This window comes from Phyllobates terribilis, unplaced genomic scaffold, assembly GCF_046119375.1.
Source record: "Phyllobates terribilis strain yellow unplaced genomic scaffold, ASM4611937v1 Scaffold_8__6_contigs__length_399053987, whole genome shotgun sequence".
Taxonomy (NCBI): domain Eukaryota; kingdom Metazoa; phylum Chordata; class Amphibia; order Anura; family Dendrobatidae; genus Phyllobates; species Phyllobates terribilis.
In genome coordinates, this window is record NW_027362768.1 from 343,569,362 (window position 1) to 343,588,613 (window position 19,252).

The following is a 19,252-nucleotide window of genomic DNA, read 5'->3' on the forward strand; positions in this document are numbered from 1 at the left end:
AGGTGCAATACCCCTGTAGCAGCCGAATCCTCAGGGTGCTACATTCCCCCCTGGTAAATCACAGCACGTCCTCGAGCTGTAAGATATAAAAAACACCAAAACATACAATTTTTGCATAAACAACATAATAAAACATCATATACAACTTTTCATAAAAACTTTTCATAAAAACATTCTTGTCTTCTGGTTCCTCCGGTCACGGTGCAACTTGTGACCGGGTAAAGTGCGACAGTCTCTTGAAGAAAAATGGTTTTCCCATAAAACCGGTAGGGGGCGCTTTAGGAAGCGCAACTATATACAAAGGGGTAGTGGCCGCTCTCAGTCCTCGGCCAGGTATTAGGGAGGATTGACCGCTCTCAGTCCTCGGTCAGTGGGAATAGGGACACACGGGTTAACAGTTCAGTTCTCTGGTCCCAACGGGGACTATATTAGCAGCAACGGTTCACTGTGCCCCGACGGGCAACTATATACAGTCTCTATACTACCGTACTCAACGACGGCGTCCTCCTGCTCTTTCTTTGTGATTGGTTCCAGGTTCTGGTTCAGACCCGTCCGGGTCCTCTTGCTCCTCCTCACACCGCAGCTCCTCCTCCGTCAGGCGATGCACATGGAGGGCGTAGGGTCCTTTGGCACACTTGTGCCGGGTGAAGGTGACCTCGTCCCCTAAATACAGGTCACGACCTCTGTGTCCCTCCGGTAGGTGGGACTCAACGTCTCTTCTGGTCACGAAGACGTCGCCTGGGGTGCGGTGATCCCTGATGAAACCCCACCCATGCTGCAGATTGAACTTTATCACAGTCCCGATGGTACGGGGACCATGCGCTGCACGGGGGTTTCTCCTGGTCCGGCTCTTCTGCTCCGCGCTCCTTATTTGGGCTTGTTGTTCCCGGACCCGCCTCTCTCTCCGCTCCCTCTCAAAGACCTCGAGCTGCTGGCGGCAGCACTCTGCACGCTCCGCTGCGGCTGCCCGAGTCTCCTGAGTGAACCCCATGAGGTCTTCTCCGGTGGGATCCCACTCAAACTGGGTCTCTTCTAGCGGGGGCGAGATCCTCTTCATGGGCTTTGGAGCCGGGATCAGGGGTTCGCACATGGCCCTTGCTTTTTGCAGCTCCAGCTGGATGTATTCCTGGGGCCATTCGAAGGGCTGCCCATCCGGGCACGTATGCTGGGCGAACAGGTCCTCACCCAGGTGCGGTACTTTAGGTGTTATGGGCGCCGTGGTGGTAGCGGCGCCCGGGTTAACCAGGCCTTGCGACCAGGCTTGGGGCACCTTGAAAGTAAAGGGCACCGTAAGAACGGCGGCGCCCTGTGTTACTTGGCCCTGCGACCAGGCCGGGGGCTCCGCGGAGGTAGGGGGCGCTGTTGGTATTGCGTCGCCCGGGGGTACTAGGCCTTGCGACCAGGCTGATGGTACTTCCTGCTTGGCCACGCTCGGGGTCGAGGCGTGTGACGTCACAGGGGTCGCGGCTTCCGGTTGAGGCCTAGTCTGCGGCGGTGACGTTGCAGCGACGGGCACGGCAGGGGGTACTTCGGGCTCTGCGACGGGGAGCTGGGGCAGGCACGCGGTTTCCCGGCTCGGGGTAGTGACGTCCCCTTTACCTGCCTCCATTCGTTCGGCTCCCTTCTCGGCGCCGTCTCCGGCCTTCAGTCCTCCTGCGCCATCCTCAGAGGCGGTCTGTCTCCTCGTCTCGGGTGGCGTGCTCCGCTGACGAGTCTCGGTCTGCTGGGCCATCTCTCGGCTCCACTCCGCCAACGTCTCCCGTTGCACCCGGGCCATCCTCCGTGCGAGGCCCTCCAGCGCAGTCTGTGCACACTCCCGGTCTCGGGGGAGCTGTGCCAAGACCTCCACTAAGCCTAGTGGAGTCGTTGCTTCTAGCAGGCTCCTGACCAACGGGTCGGTGCTGCTCTGCTCTCCTCCCGTTGTCTCCAGCCGGCCTTCTGGAATGGCGACCGGCAACAGGCTCCTGACCACTGGGTCGGTGCTGCCTGGAGTGGCGGCCCGCATCAGGCTCCTGACCGCTGGGTCGGTGCTGCCTGGCTCTCCCTCCAGACGTCTTGTCTCCGGGTGCGCTCTCTCCAGACTGCTCCAGGCGACACCCATCTTTGTTCTCTTCTTCTGTCTCCGCCCACATCGAGGGTGGTCCCGGGGCAACTTAGTGATTGTCAGTTCCAGGGGCAGTTCTCTCACGCTGATGGACACTTCCAGCATCACAGTCTCTGTTGGTGGGCGCGGTTTCCGCTTTTGGCGCCATTCTTCGACCTAGCCCACGATGGGAGGTGGCCTCTTGCCACCCTCTGGCACGCCCATAATGGCGTCCGCTCCCCCAAGGCGGGAAATCTTCGGAAATGGCGGGAATCGTCTCCCAGTGGCGGGAAACTCCATGGATGGCGGGAAAAAGCTGCAAATGGCGGACAACCGGCGGGAAACGACCTGTGATGGGGCCCGTTGGCGGGGACCCTCCGGAACCGGCAGGAGACTTCTTTTTAAGGTAACGGTGTACTTTTCTTCAGGCACGCAGTACCCGGTTGTTGCGGGCACGTAATCCTGCCGACTACGCCAAAGTTGACGCGCCCCCTGGGCCAGTGTTGTTAGGGATACCCGGAGCCGGATCAGATGGGGGTTGTAGTCTCCGAGTGGCTGTGACCCGGTCCGTGCCCAGGGTGTCAAGCTCAGTGTGTGGCAGTCCTTACTGATGTTACTAAAGTTCTTTATGTCGACTACGCCACCCGTTGAATTGCGGTCACCTCGGCCGCCGCTGCAGCAGGGTCCACTGAGGCTGATGGTGTTTGTGCAGCTTAGGTAGTATAACCCCCAACGGGAGGGGTATAGCCTCAGGGGGTCAGGTGCAGAGGATGGTGGTTGTGGAAGTGCAGGGAAGATGGTAATGAGAGTCAGAGTCGGGTTGTGCAGTTCAGGGTTCTTTACTTACTGCTGTTCTTGTACTGGTCACTCCGGCCTTGAGTGACCACCCGAGCCGTGCTGCGTCCACCAGGTCCTGGACTCGGCCAACCCCCAAGTAGTTCTGGAGCGTGGTTCTGAGCTCCCTTTCTGTCCTGTCCTCGTCTCTGGCCTTCCCCACCAGGGATCCACCTATGTCCAGCTCCCTCGGGCCTCTTGTTGGCGAACCCTTGCCTCTGGGTTCCCTGACCCTATGCGTGGTCTGCCTTCCGGGTGGATATAGTGGGTGGCCGTGGCAGATGCTGCCCACGGCCTCCGGTCTCTGGCTGAGGTATGCTGTAGCCCCCACCAGTTTGGGATCCGGTACCCTGTTGCCAACTCTTCACCCTGTGGTTTAATTTGGGCTCTTGGAGTTCCTTCTTTCTCCCCCTCTGGGTCTTTCGTTCTCTCCTCTCTCACTCTGGGCCTGGGGCTGCTCTGCTCCTCTGCTTTCTTCCACTGCTCTGCAAAAGACAGATGTCTCTCTGACTGACTGACTTCTCACAGACTGACCCTGATCTTAGATGGTGCCCACCTTAAATACTCCCTCTATGTGTGAGCTCAGGTGACCAGCACCCAATGAGCTCCTAGCTTTACCCAGGCTGCTCCCCCTATCTGCCCCTACACTACTGGGATGTTCCACCCCCCTCCCACTCCAGCCAAGGACAGGCTCGGTCGTACCTGCACATTTCTAAGTGAGAGTACCGTTGGTCTGCCCTCCGGAAATGGGATGTGTGTAGTGCATGCAGCTTTCTGAGCTCAGCTCCACACTCCATCCTTACCCGGGAGTGGAATATCACACCTCTGGGTTGAGGTGCAATACCCCTGTAGCAGCCGAATCCTCAGGGTGCTACAATAGGAAACCTTTGAAATGGAACTGTACGCTCAACAAACTTTGCTTAAATCAATAGTACAGGTGAATATAAGAAACTGGATAATACATCTTATCAGAGAAATCTGCTTCTTTCCCCACTTATTAGCCACTTCTTCCTGCAGGCTCAGTGTGGTGTCAAGTGACACATACACTATGGAGAAGGGAGAGGAAACGGGCAGAATAGAAGAAACCGTATAATACATCTCATCAGTGAAATCTGCTTCCCTCCCTTCTTATTAGCCACTTCTACCTCTCCACTCTGCCTTCTGAACTTGTCATTCACTCTGAAAAAGCAGCTCAACAACATCTTGGTCATACAAGACAGACTGCAGGCTCACTGTGGTGTCAAGTGACACATAATCTATGGAGAAGGGAAAGATCAAGAGGAAGGAGTAGGGATAGGAATCAGGGAGAATATAAGAAACTGTATCATGCATCTTATCAGAGAAATCTGCTTCCTTTCCCACTTATTAGCCACTGCTTCCTCTCCCTTCTGAACTTGTCGTTTAATCTGAAAAATCATCTCAAAACCATCTTAATCAGACAAGACAGACTGCAGGCTCACTGAGGAGTCATTTGACACATACACTATGGAGAAGGGACAGATAAGAAGTGAGAAGCAGGGAGAGGAAACAGGCAGAGGGAGACACAGGAAGATCATACTGATCTTTCTAAAACGTCTTTTAACTCACTTCAGTGCTGGATTCACATCTACACAGCTCAGTACTACAGTATAGCATAATCCATGCTACTGCTGCTTCTCTGTATACTACAAAATGAATGAAGACCTAGAATTCCTCTCTGTGTGCGCTTCTGTGCACAGCAGAGATCACAGCAGCTAGTCTTTAGCCACTAGGTCAGACTGGATTGCAAATCAATAGACAGAGCCTGTAGAGGAGACAACTGGTGAAAATGCAGGATACAAGTCATATAATGGCCAGAAATAGTGTTATTTCTCATGTACACACACAACAGCTTATACTGAAAAGTTACTTGAAAGTATACAGTAAAGTCCCTTTTATGCACAAATATTGCATAAATAGACACAGTATTAATATGATAGTAAAACCAGGAACAGTTGCGAGAATGCAGATAAAGGCTCATAATGATAGAAAAAATGCAGAATAAAAAATGCACTGAATATAAGTAGAGCAAAATGGACACATAGAAATGTATAAAAATTAGCCGAAAAAGGTAGCGCAGGCACAGGATATACAGAATGAATAGGAACCAGATGTTCACCACGCGTTTCGCACAACGTCTTCTTAGGTGGTAGGGCAACTTTCACCTGATATCTTTGCACCCCCAAAAGCTACACCCTTGTATAATACATATATAGGTGCTGGTCACCTTGTATAGATACAGTACCTACCTTCCACACAAGATGGCTGCGCCCTGGTTGTGCCGGCTACTTGCCCCGGGAAACAAGAGCACTTCACCGTTTGTGACCTCTCCTCAATGCGGTTTTTATTGCAGCATCGATGAACTGCGACGACCTCACACGTCCCCTGCTTGACTTGATGATGAACTGCACAAGATGGACAATAATAAGTTAGATGTTACAAAGTCATTTCTGATATGGCGATGCTGTCATTTATCTGATAGGGGGATGTAAGATGATGGCTGGGGGTACATGGCGACTTTAGGGGTGACATCTGTAATGTGGTCAAAGTTTTCTGGGTGTCGCTGCAACATCGCAGTGCAATACAAGTGAATGGTGTGGCATTGCATCCGTGGCACGCAAGTCCGACCACATCAGATTTCTGGCAACTTTCACAGTCGCAGTACACAAGTCACGGGGCCTGAAATGTGACCCTATTCACATGTATTGCCCTGCAAAGTAGGTGGTGGCCAGAGTCAACGTGTAGGACCAGACTTAAATATATAGATGTGTACAGTGTATATAAATATATAATTAGTTATGACATTCTCTCTTGGTTTCAGGCTTCCGGGTGAAAGTCACCTCTCTGGTTATAGCCGTAATATAGTTATACATTATTTCTGCATACTATTAGTGGACACACTGGGTAGATGTCCATCTTGGATTCTGCCTTCACTATTCTCTGACAGTAATTGCACAGTACATTGATATCAGGTCATCATCCATCTGCACTTTGCATGACACGTGACTGCTGCCCGTCAGGCTCGGAGGCTGCTTTGTGCCTTCACCTGCAGTGATGTGGTGATAATATAGTGTAGAACATCCAATACAGGTGATACACGAGGAGGACGCAACTGGGGACACCTGTAGAAGCTCACTGGAGCCATCTACTGTAGAGAGTTGGTATTTCAATTGCAATGTTTTCATAGGAAGCCAAATGTGTATCCTACTTGTATAGCCTTTGCAGACTAAAGACTGACTATGACATACTGAGCTGAGGCCAGGTATTTTTTTAATCAGGACATAGATTCAGTACAGTGTTTCCACCCCATTTGCATACACTTAGAATTTTACTAAATATGTCCCTCTCTATTAAGTATAATATATAGATATATAATACCGCTATACCATACACATTAATAGTACTGCTATACTACACAAAGACATAGTTCAGCTATACTACACAGACATACTATAGCTATACTGTACACATTTATATTACTATAATACTGTAAACAGACATAGCATGGATATACTACACATATTTATAGTATTGCTGCATCATGTATAGTACCACTATACCACACACATTCATAGTACTGTTATACTACACATAGACATAGTACCGCTATACTACACATAGAGATAGTACCGCTACACTACACATATTCATAGTACTACTATACTGCAAACAGACATAGCACTGATATACTACATATATTTATAGTATTGCTGCATCATGTATAGTACCGCTATACCACATACATTTATAGTACTGTTATAGTACACATAGACATAGTACTTCTATACTACACACATTCATATTACTACTATACTGCAAACAGACATAGCATGGATATACTACATATATTTATAGTACTGCTGTATCATGTATAGTACTGCTATACCGCATACATTCATAGTACTGTTATACTACACTAGATGGTTGCCCGATTCTAACGCATCGGGTATTCTAGAATATGCCCCATGCAGGATGTGACTCCCCCCCCCATATAATGCGCCATGCAGGATGTCACATCCCCCGTCCGTTATAATGCCCCATGCTGGATGTGACATCCCCCCCTCCCTTATAATACCCCATGCAGGATGTGACATCCCCCCCATAGGGCCCCATGCAGGATGTCACATCCCCCCTATATAATACCCCATGCAGGATGTCACATCCCCCCCATAGTGCCCCATGGAGGATGTCACATCCTCCTTCCCTTATAATGGCCCCTCCACGATGTCACACTTCCCCACCCCACCATTTAATGCCCTATGGCCCCATACAATAAAAAAAAAAAAAACAATACTCACCTCACTTGTCAGCTGCTTCTCTGGACTCCAGCGTAGCCCGCATGTTCCCGCTGTGCGCTGTGACCGGTCAGGAGAGAGCGCGGTGTAAAGACGTCACCGCGCCCTCTGACCTGACACGTCACACAGCAGCAGCGGAAGACACAGGAGCTGCTGCGCAGGCACGGGGAGGGGTAAGTATGGCGCGGGGTGCTGGGGTCCTGATCGAGCGGGGGGGGGGGAGAGGGGAGGGGAGAGGAGGAGAGGGGAGGGGTAAGTATGGCGCCGGGTGCCGGGGTCCTGAGCGAGCAGGGGGAGGGACAGGAGGAGAGGGGAGGAGAGGAGGGGAGGAGAGAGTAGAGGAGGGGAGGAGAGGGGAGGGGCGTCACTTTTACCGTCCGGAGATAAGCGGCCGTAGCCGCTGATCTCCCGACAGTAGCCGCATGGGGGTCAGCGGCGCCTCCGGTCGGGGGACGTATGCTGCGAGAAGCCGGCTTCATCTCCCGGCTGCATCGCCGCTCACCTCCGTGCGGCAGATCAGCCGCTAACGGCCGCCATCTTTTTGTGAAATGTCGCGTCGCTGATTGGCCACGGCTGGACCAATCAGCGATGTGGGATTTCCTGGACAGACAGACAGACAGACAGAAAGACGGGATAAGACAATTATGTAGATAGATATATAGACATAGTACCACTATACTACACATATTCATAGTACTACTATACTGTAAACAGACATAGCATGGATATACTACATATATTTATAGTACTGATGTATCATGTATAGTACCGCTATACCACACACATTCATAGTACTGTTATAGTATACATAGACATAGTACCGTTATACCACACACACTCATATTACTACTATACTGTTAACAGACATAGCACGGATATACTACATATATTGCACATAGACATAGTACATCTATACTACACATATAGAAAGTACTGGTATACTGCACACTTTCATTGTACTGATATGCTGCACATATGTAGTACCGCTATACCGCACACGAATATCCAGATGTAGAGAACACCAAACGTTTGTTTCATGCCTTGGTGTTCTATACTATTTGCATAGCTTGGCCGCTATAATACAAAGATACATAAATAGTGCACTGCTCATTGGATGCTTGCTACCTCTACAGTACTGCTACACTACACATATAGTACCATCATACCACACAAGTTATTGCTATAACTGCATTGTACACAGTGTCACTGTACCGTACAGATATACCACAAAGCCAAACCAGACGCTCCATTTGCAGACACATGTTTTGGGGGTGTTTGCCCCTCATCAGTGCAAAGAATGAGACCTGATTTGGCGGGATGAGAGGCCTCTAATGGGGTCTAAGGGGGAACATTTCTGCTCATGGAGAGTGCCACGCCAGTGTAAGGAGGCTTAGAGGCCATGCAATGCTCTTCTGGAAATGTAATTTAAATTTAAGTATGCAAATTGTCTCTTCAGAAAAGGAGAGGACAGGAACTCCAGAGCCACCTATTGCATGTATATGATAGCTAAAAATATAATACCGCTATACGGCACACATTTATAGCACTCATACATGAAACATACATACACACATTGCTTACATATGTTCAAATACACACATATGTATATACACATTACCCATATATACATACATACTACACATGCAATGCACATACTTCTCCTGCAGAGCTGTCATATCTCAATAGTGGAGAGAAATGCATGGTGAGCACAGGACAGAGCCGCTGTCTCACCCTAGTAAGGCACTGTTCACATGATAGAAGCTTTGTGTCACTGGGATACCGCAACAGAGAAGGGCCAGAAGATCGCGGCTTGTGATTTCACGAATTCCTGCACTGGTTAGAAGTGCTTCACCATCATATTAAACAGTGCAGTTTTTTTCCTTTCTGGCAGTGCAAGGGTTAATATCTCCTGGAGCTTTCCTACCTGGATTATCTCAGCTGTTCAGTGTTGACCACTCCCCTCTGCTATATATGCTAGCCTCTGGCACTTAGGAATTGCCAGTGTTAGTTCTTACTGCTTGGTTCTGGAGTTGGAAGTGTAGTTCATGGTTGGAGTAGGCGTTTGGAGATTTGTTCAGGAGATTGTTGTTTGGAGTTTTGTTTGTGTGCACACCCCCATCTTCTCCTATTTGGTTTCTCCTTTCTTATCTCCTCTGTGATCCACTCTGTTGTTTGGTGAGTGTATTTTTTATTATTTTTTATGATTATTTTCATTTATCCCTGTCTGTCTTCCCTTGTTTATCTGGTTACTGTTATCCTATATACTATTGTTTCCCACCTCCTTGTAAGGGTAGGGGACGGGGACAGATAAGGGTTGATTTAGGAGGATAGCAAGGCACGAGAAGCTGGCGTCTGCACCATCAGGAGTAATCCGGGGGACAGGGATAGACTAGGGAGCCCCTAGTTTTACGGTCCTGGTTAGGGCTCACAGTCTCAAGACACTGTGTGACACTATGCTTGGAAAAGATTCTGATGTATACGGTACACCAAATGTATCCATAACCCAATATTCATATGACGAAAGTCGAAAATGTGTCCTTCATTTTGTACTGCACTATTTTATAGAAAGGTATTTAGTACTACAGCGTTACTGTCGATTGCAAGATTACCACCACGGCTTGTAAATGAAGCAATTTCAATAATACAACATTATTGTGGAATTGTCATTTAAGCAACTGCCGTTTTCCATAGATGAACTTATGTATTAAATGATGTTGTTTAACAACTGCAGAGCCTCCAGCTGAGTGCAGTGAGCATATCAAAAAGCTGAGCTGTCTCTTGAACGTATTGTGCCGCTGCAGTGAGAGGCATCTAGACGGTGTTAGTCGCCTTATCGTTGGGCTTTTCACCAACTCATTTCGCTTTTGCTAATGTCTTCCTTTTGCCAAATGATCATCTGCTACTTAAAAGACTGCTAGTTTTCCTGCTGTTCTCGCGGTTTATCAATGACTCTGGCGAGGCTTCCTTTACGCTGTTTACTTGAGCCCTTTATAACAGCTCGATATGAGAAAAGAGGGTCGACGAGCTCAGATGTCTGGTATCGGCAGATGAAAGGGATGAGACGAGGTAGCGTTCTCTATTCACGGGCTTACTCGACTGAACACTTTAAAGAGTTTTGCTTCTTTGTAAGTTAAGAAAGGAAGAATTTATAGGTCTAGACGTTATAAGGCAAAAGAGATCTCAAGCTCTGACGGAACTAAAGTTACCCACAAGGTGAACGCAGGGTCCGATAATATTGCTCTGATAAAAGTATCTGCCCCCTTTCACGGTTCCCTTTATTTCTTGCCAAGAGTTATTTTTCTTGAAAATTGGTATTCCCATGTTAGGCATTTACCGTATTTCCAGTGGATATGATATACAGTACAGACCAAAAGTTTGGACACACCTTCTCATTTAAAGATTTTTCTGTATTTTCATGACTATGAAAATTGTACATTCACACTGAAGGCATCAAAACTATGAATTAACACATGTGGAATTATATATTTAACAAAAAAGTGTGAAACAACTGAAAATATGTCTTATATTCTAGGTTCTTCAAAGTAGCCACCTTTTGCTTTGATGACTGCTTTGCACACTCTTGGCATTCTCTTGATGAGCTTCAAGAGGTAGTCACCGGAAATGGTCTTCCAACAATCTTGAAGGAGTTCCCAGAGATGCTTAGCACTTGTTGGCCCTTTTGCCTTCACTCTGCGGTCCAGCTCACCCCAAACCATCTCGATTGGGTTCAGGTCTGGTGACTGTGGAGGCCAGGTCATCTGGCGTAGCACCCCATCACTCTCCCTCTTGGTCCTATAGCCCTTACACAGCCTGGAGGTGTGTTTGCGGTCTTTGTCCTGTTGAAAAATAAATGATGGTCCAACTAAATGCAAACCGGATGGAATAGCATGCCGCTGCAAGATGCTGTGGTAGCCATGCTGGTTCAGTATGCCTTCAATTTTGAATAAATCCCCAACAGTGTCACCAGCAAAGCCCCCCCACACCATCACACCTCCTCCTCCATGCTTCACGGTGGAAACCAGGCATGTAGAGTCCACCCGTTCACCTTTTCTGCGTCGCACAAAGACACGGTGGTTGGTTGGAACCAAAGATCTCAAATTTGGATTCATCAGACGAAAGCACAGATTTCCACTGGTCTAATGTCCATTCCTTGTGTTCTTTAGCCTAAACAAGTCTCTTCTTCTTTTTGCCTGTCCTTAACAATGGTTTCCTAGCAGCTATTTTACCATGAAGGCCTGCTGCACAAAGTCTCCTTTTAACAGTTGTTGAAGAAATGTGTCTGCTGCTAGAACTCTGTGTAGCATTGACCTGGTCTCTAATCTGAGCTGCTGTTAACCTGCGATTTCTGAGGCTGGTGACTCGGATAAACTTATCCTCAGAAGCAGAGGTGACTCTTGGTCTTCCTTTCCTGGGGCGGTCCTCATGTGAGCCAGTTTGTTTGTAGCGCGTGATAGTTTTTGCAACTGCACTTGGGGACACTTTCAAAGTTTTCCCAATTTTTCACACTGACTGACCTTCATTTCTTAAAGTAATGATGGCCACTCGTTTATTCAGTAGGACTATTAGCTGTGTTTCCACCAGACTTCTGCACAACACAACTGATGGTCCCAACCCCATTTATAAGGCAAGAAATCCCACTTATTAAACCTGACAGGGCACACATGTGAAGTGAAAACCATTTCCGTGGACTACCTCTTGAAGTTCATCAAGAGAATGCCAAGAGTGTGCAAAGCAGTCATCAAAGCAAAAGGTGGCTACTTTGAAGAACCTAGAATATAAGACATATTTTCAGTTGTTTCACACGTTTTTGTTAACTATATAATTCCACATGTGTTAATTCATAGTTTTGATGCCTTCAGTGTGAATGTACAATTTTCATAGTCATGAAAATACAGAAACATCTTTAAATGAGAAGGTGTGTCCAAACTTTTGGTCTGTACTGTACATGCCTGATGCAGTAACAGTTCCCGAGAAAGGGGGTCTGGTTTGTGCGTGGCCATTATGGGCCCACGTAGTGAAGTAGAACTGAATACTCGCTTATACAGAAGAAGCAGGGTTTGTTGTGTGAACAACACCAGAAGAAGAGTTTGCAATGCTTACTGCAGACGAAGGGTAAATCAGTAGATTGGAGCCAGGACATAAATGCTTGATAGATGCAGTAACAGTTCAAGAGAAAGGGGGTCTGGTTTGTGCGTAGCCATCTTCTATAATGGGCCCAACTAGTGAAGTAGAACTGAACACTTTCTTATACAGAAGAAGCAGGGTTTGTGGTGTGAACAACACCAGAAGAAGAGTTTGCAATGCTTACAGCACATGAAGGGTAAATCAGTAGGTTGGAGCAAGAACATAAATGAAGATAATAGAGAAGCAAATAGGCTTTTGCTGAAGAGATGAATGCCAGCAGAGAGAACTGAATGGTGAGGCAAACTCCAATGTATGGGGTAACTGAACTCAAAGCTTATTTAATGGTTAGATACACAAAGGCTTAAGGTGATGACGTCACAGGAGATTGCTGTGCAACCAGTCGTGGAGCACAACAATGGGTGGGTACCATAGGGGAAGGAAGTAGAGCCCAACTCTGGGTTCAAGACAGGTTCATAACCTCTTCATTGAAGTCTATAGCATTTACGTAATGAGCTTGGTGCTGCTTGCTCAGCTCTTTCTGTAAATCCTGCAGACTTCAATTGAGAGGACTGCATCCAAGCATGGCCGTCACTCTATACAAGTATATGGAGAATGGAGTGGATGCCAATGGGAGTCACTAGACAATCCCAATAGATGATGGTTCCAGTCAGCAATGATCAGATACAAACGTCATAAATGTCGGAGATAGGAATAACCATTTTGACATAAAGTAATATAAGTGAACAAATGCTTTATTTCTGTAACTGTATACAAGAAAAACACCAACCATCTAGAAAAGTACTGTACCACATTGACAGCTGATGACTCCAAGTTACTTTTTCTGGCTGGCCAATAGGTTGACCAGTGATTGTAATGAGCCAATTATCTGGCTACTAACGAGAACAGATGTCACGGGTGCATCAAGTGTGACAGACAGTCGTTCTGGATCCAGCTGTAGAAGGCCACTGAGCTTGGCATTGCAGACGCCTTCTTGATCCTCTCATCTCTGTAGTGTAGAGATATCATGTTCCCTTTAAGACCCAGTAGTGACCTCTACCTACTGCTGCTAATTGACACACCCTTGTTTGGTAGTTAAAAACTCTCAGTGTCTTCAGAGAGTCGCCGGTGATAGTTCTATGTTCCTCTGTCCCTGCCTGGAGTACTAGTAGTTGGCTAGCTTCTTCTTGGACTTCCCTTGGAGGACAGTTGACATTATCTCTCTGGTGTCTTCTCAAGCTAAGTGTATCCCCTTTGTTTGTTTACCTTGATGTCTTTAGTTGCAGTGGGGCCTGACTAGTGCTCACCCTGTCCCCTCCCTACCTAGGGCCTAGCTCTGCGGACAGTCAGGGATTAGGTTTCCTGCTCAGCGATAGGTGCGGAACTTATATAGAGACGGTAGGGTAGTCAGGGTGATATTAGATCTGCCCAAGGGTCTCCACTCCTCCTTTCCCTAGTTGTTGGGTTCCCATCCCCCTCTTCCCGTCATTGTACACTTTTTCATTCCCTCACCTTGCGTGACAACTGAACTCTATGATGGTTTCTCTTTGTGGAGACCACTATTTGATGTCAAGAGTCATATGAGCCAGAGTAGGCTTCTGGGATAAAGGTATGGAAATAGTCTGACCTCAAGAAGGAAGAAATCTGTCTGTTCTGTGTCACCGATGGGAGGTAGCCACCATATAAGCCAATGTGTGACTCAATCAGGTATAGTTTTTTATTTAAAAAAAAAAGGGTGTAGCTTATGTCCATCATTTTTCTAGGAGACCTCATCTCCCTGAAGTCTATTTCCAAAAGTTGTCTTAACTTGGCATTTTATGATTTCCAAAAACGCTGTAAAAATGTGACAATTTTATGTCATTTTTTTGAAAATCTTAATAAAAAATGGAAACTGAACAATGTCTTAATTAACATTACTGGTTCATATATTTATTTACAATCAATAATGTCTGAACTTTGACTTTATTATAGTTTTTTTGTCCTTTTTTTTTAAAAGACAGATTTTTGTGAAACTTTTTGCTGTAATCCTTTCGGTACATCATTAGATATTCCAGTAAAGTTAGGAAGAATACAGATTCCTGGAATCCATATTTGTGAAAACGTGTCAGCCTTTTAAAAGAACATTTTCTGAGATTGGAAGTACAATGAAGGTCTTGCGCTGAGGACCTTGTATTCATGCGGAGAATGACCTTGCGGATTTAAGCCCGGAGACTGGGTGACCTTGAGTACAAAACAAGTCCTAGTTAAGAACATGTTATTCTGTAACCTACGCTACAAACACTATCGCAATTATTCGGTCTTTGAGGTTCTCCTCTATTGTAGTCACCTGTGGAGTGGATAAAAGAGGGTCTATTCGATGCATCTGTAAACCATCTAAGGGGGGATTTATTTGACTTTCACCCTTTAAAGTCGACGTGACTTTTTGAAACCTACTTGAATGTATGAAGCGTGTCTTCTAGTTTTATGGTCTGCGGGGAGAAAAGCTCAATCCATTGACAGTAGTACAATATCTTTTTTTAGATTTCTGCATAGCACAATGACTGCTGGTGTCAATTGTGTCTTATACAATCGCAAACAGCGGAAAGCCTATTACAGTTGAAGGTAAACCTCTCCTTGTTATCAAACCGGCACATAAATGGATGGAAAAAAAAGCAATTTAATGGACAACTAAACCCCCTTAAATTCTTCTTCTTTTCTATAGAATGCAAAAAAAAAATCTTGTCTCTCCACCGAGGATTAACTAACAACATGGAGCCCATGGAGAGTCCATTCTCACCATTATTTTTCAGAATGCATGAGAGTCACCTGATATTTGACCCAGACCTGCCTTCTCGCACAGTGCAACAATGACCACGCTATTATATGGTTTTATGGAGAAAGAACGCTTGGAGAAGAGGGTTTTACTCGTCTCTCCTGCATCTAGGATCGGGCACTGCATTCTCCTTCTACCACTCTCTCTGTTCCGTGATAATCCGACACGAAGCTCTCACATCATTCTCCCAGCTCAGGCCGGCTCGGGTGGCAGAAGACACTCTGCCTGAGTATTTAGGTAGTTGTTTCCACACTGCTTCTGAGGACTGCTTTATTCTTCCTAAAATGTTAAAACTACTGGACAAACCAAATTCGGCTTCACCACTGGTAAACTCTGCTATACTTCATTTCAGCCTTGAACTTTGTTACTAACCCAGCTTTGTTACATCATTGGATAACTCTGCTATATTGGTAGCCAGTTCTACCTAGGTCTTTATGACTAATCCATCTGTGCTACATTGCTGAGTATCTCCGCTATGCCGCCAGTCAGTTCTGCCTTACCCAACTCTGCTACCTCGCTGGGTAACTCTGCTAATATTGGCGGCCAACTTTGCATTGGACTTTGTGATAAACTTAGCTCTGCTACACTGGTTCCTGTCCTCTGCTACCTTATGGATTACAAAACTGCTATGCCTGTTATTGTAGTCTCAGCTCTGCTTCATCGGATCCTATGATTTCCTTTGGCTCCTCCTGTTGTTTCATCTGATTCGCCCTGCTGCACTAGCGTCATCTGTCCGTGCTGCATAACAACTGCTCAAACGGACTCTACGATTAAGAATCTGCCAGACTTGAAACGCGTCAGTATTTTTTAAGCCCATGCTACTATTTAATGAAGTCACAATGAAGAATTTTTGCTTTTCATTTGCTTTGCTGGATTGAAAAACCCTTTTTCATCATTCCGAACAATGCTGCTTGATACCTTACAAGCTTTATCCATACATACTGGAGTGGATTGCTCAGAGAAAGAGATTGAACAACATACATATATTTGATGGGTGATCTGTATTCACAAACTTTCTTACATTACGGCTTCTCCAGTTGTTTTTCCTCTGGGTTTCCCTGCTGCACCAGCGTTATTTATCCGTGCTGCATAACAACTGCTGATTTGGACCAAGTGCTTCAAGGATCCCCCTCGCCAGGTGAAACATAACACAGGATGTACATCAGGAGTATAACTATAGGAATTCTGGGCCATGGAATCCTGATCTTACGAGGACAATCATAGGAAATGGAGGATTTGGGGCTTGGACATATCCCGCCCTAAAGTTGTTAATGCTGCCAATTTTGATGGGTGATATAAGACTATCCTTAGTGCCACATTTTTTCCAATTGAAAAGCTCAGTATTAAAGACCCCCCAGTATTATAAATGCTACATGTTGGACGGATCTGTTACAGATTTTGAATTGGAGCCCCAAAAGTTGAAGTAACACCTGCTTGTGTTTGGGTCAATTGATGCCCTGCACCATATTAATTTAGTTATATGGCTTTATTGAGCATCACAGATTGTCTTCATAACAAATAGCGATACATTTCATTTACATGGCGTCCCAAACAACAAGTAAAAGGGTAAGTTTGTTTTGCGGAAAGAAATAAAACATGTTTTATACGTAGTACAAATACAAGAGTAGAACAAAGCATCTTTGCAAATCTTAGAGTTAAAAGTTTCCTATGAGATTCTGTATCCATGGTAACAGACTACAAACACACCTTGTGTAGTCAGACCCTTTATTCATACATCCTTCCATCTTTCTCCTAATGAAGATCGCTTTGTTAGGTTACATTATCCAATTTAAGACTCTTATGACATACCAAGCTATGTAAAATTATGCATGGTGACAGTCACAACAGTAGGTTGGTTTGTTCTTCAGAAATACATAGTACAAGAGTAGCTTAAGTATACAAAAAGAACAAAAATATTTCATCCTTCCAGGGGCAAAGTGCTATATGGGAAAGCCCCGATTTGATCTTCTCATAGGCTGCAGATCATGAGGGTCAACTCTTGGCGATGAGAGGCCAACTATTGGACAACGTTAAGTAGCATATGATAATAACTTAACCTGAGAGCTCAGCTGGGATTATAGAATTGCATTGTAAAATATTTCTGGAGCGCTTAAACCATTATGAATATGTTACCTTGAATGGTTTCCTTCGCAAGCTGCTGGATTTTTCATGGCGAGGTCTAGTTTTAACTATTTTGCTCAGCTTAGCGCTGTTCACCTTACTAGCTACAACTGAAAAATTTCAGTTCAGACCCGTTTCTTATGATGCTGTCATTAGACCCCAAGTCCGGTCAGGATTTGTGTCCATAAAAGTGACGCAAAGCTGCTCCTGTATTGGTGGAACGGAGCTCAACCTATGAGCAGAAGTAGACGTTGGTTACTGTCTTACATGGGGTGCGTCTTTTTTTTTTTGCAATTTTTGTTTGGAGGAAGTTTCTTGCCATGAAAAATGTCCACCACTCACCTCGAAGCAAATCATTACAAGTCTCAGGGGGATCCACAAAGAGATCTCAGCAGAAACCTACCGTTAATAGGGGAAGAGCAATGGATCATAACAGATCATAGTGGATCATAACCGATCAGTAATTTCAGTCTTGTGTAATGTAAAATGAGCATTTTGATTGATGTGCATGAACATGCCCTAATATTAAAGGCTTTTTACAGATAATACATTTATAACCTCTCCAGAGAATATATGAAGTGTACTGTATGATCGATGGGAAACCACCGGAATCCCCAACAATCACTAGAATGGGGTGAAGAACGTAGGCAGAGCATTCAAAATCTATTTGGCTGATGCAGTGTATGGAGATGGACATATTGCCACGTGCCCCATTGAAGACACCAATGTTATTATTATGATATGTCATGTATAATGCGATAAGTATTAATGATGTGCAATGTGGATTGTAATATGTGTTCTAAGTGATAGACTGTGTTGTGCTAAACAATAGGGCAAGATAGAGTTAATGTTTACCTTGTAATGTTTTGCATTGTACTGTGAGGAAGCTTTGTTCTGCCCAGCAACAGACAGTGAACAGGGACAATAAGAGTTAATATTTGGGATTAGCCCATAGTGGGAGAGGCTAGTGCAAGGGACAGTGACTGTTTCCTTCTAGAATGGCAGATAGGGCCTGGAGTGCATAGAAAGAGGACCTATGAAAGAGGTGAGCAGTGCCGTATTTTTGTGGTGTCCCTAAAGTGAGAGGAGACCGAAGGAAAGAGATAGCGTGATCCGGAGCAGATGTGTCTAAGAGACTAAGTGATCTACCGGAGATGGGTCCTGGGAGAGGACGCCTAGCAGAAACGCCCCGAGTAGCTTACAGCTCTTGAAAGTAACAGGCCTAGACAGGACTGAGTAAGTGAGACCAATAGATTGTCCTGGGCGGGAGTTCCAGAGCGCCAGCAGTAAAGAAGATAAGTACCGGCCTGATGGTCTCCCTCACTGAACTGTAAAACACCTGGTCCTGGCAAACCAGGAACGTCAGTTACACGCAGTCTGCACAGGCAGGACTCCCACCTTCATGTAACATGTTGTGGGATGCAACAGACGAGTACATTGCCCATGGCTACCGCCCCGCGCCACATAAAACCCACGTGCCACAGAAAAATATAAAATATATTTAAAAGTAAAAAAAACACATTCATTTTTCCAGAATGCAAATTTTTTTTTAAATTTGCATAATTGATATTACAGCTCGCGTAACTGTCTGAACTAATAAAGTACAGTATATTTATCCTATAAGTTGAATGGCAGAATCTCTGTTTTATAGTCACTTCCCCTCTCTCAAAAAAAATGGATTCAAAAGATATAGGAAAGTCATATGGACCCAAAATTTTGCACGGTTTGTCATTTATAGCCTCTGTGTTGCACTGTCTCTTGCTGGCTACAGAATGAGTTAACCGAGGATCCGTCAGTGAGCTCATTTTGGAGAGTTTTTAGCTCTTTTCTTCATCTTTTTCTGAGCTCCTCTCAGCGAATTTATATCCACAGACCACATTAAGGCTGAATGGGCAGGAAACAAAGAGCCTGTTAAAAGCCAAATGGTGCAAAATTTTTATTGAAACCCAATTGCAAAAATTATTTTTA

General features: G+C 45.7%; 1 protein-coding gene across 1 annotated transcript in view; it reads right to left on the reverse strand.

Annotated features, from left to right (window-relative positions):
- TAFA4 (TAFA chemokine like family member 4) overlaps nt 1–19,252 on the reverse strand; it is a 272,904-nt gene that overhangs the window by 38,244 nt on the left and 215,408 nt on the right. Inside the window, exon 4 of the mRNA XM_073644714.1 lies at nt 5,185–5,340. Coding sequence (XP_073500815.1) covers nt 5,185–5,340 — 156 coding nt within the window. The remainder of the gene's footprint in view (nt 1–5,184; nt 5,341–19,252) is intronic.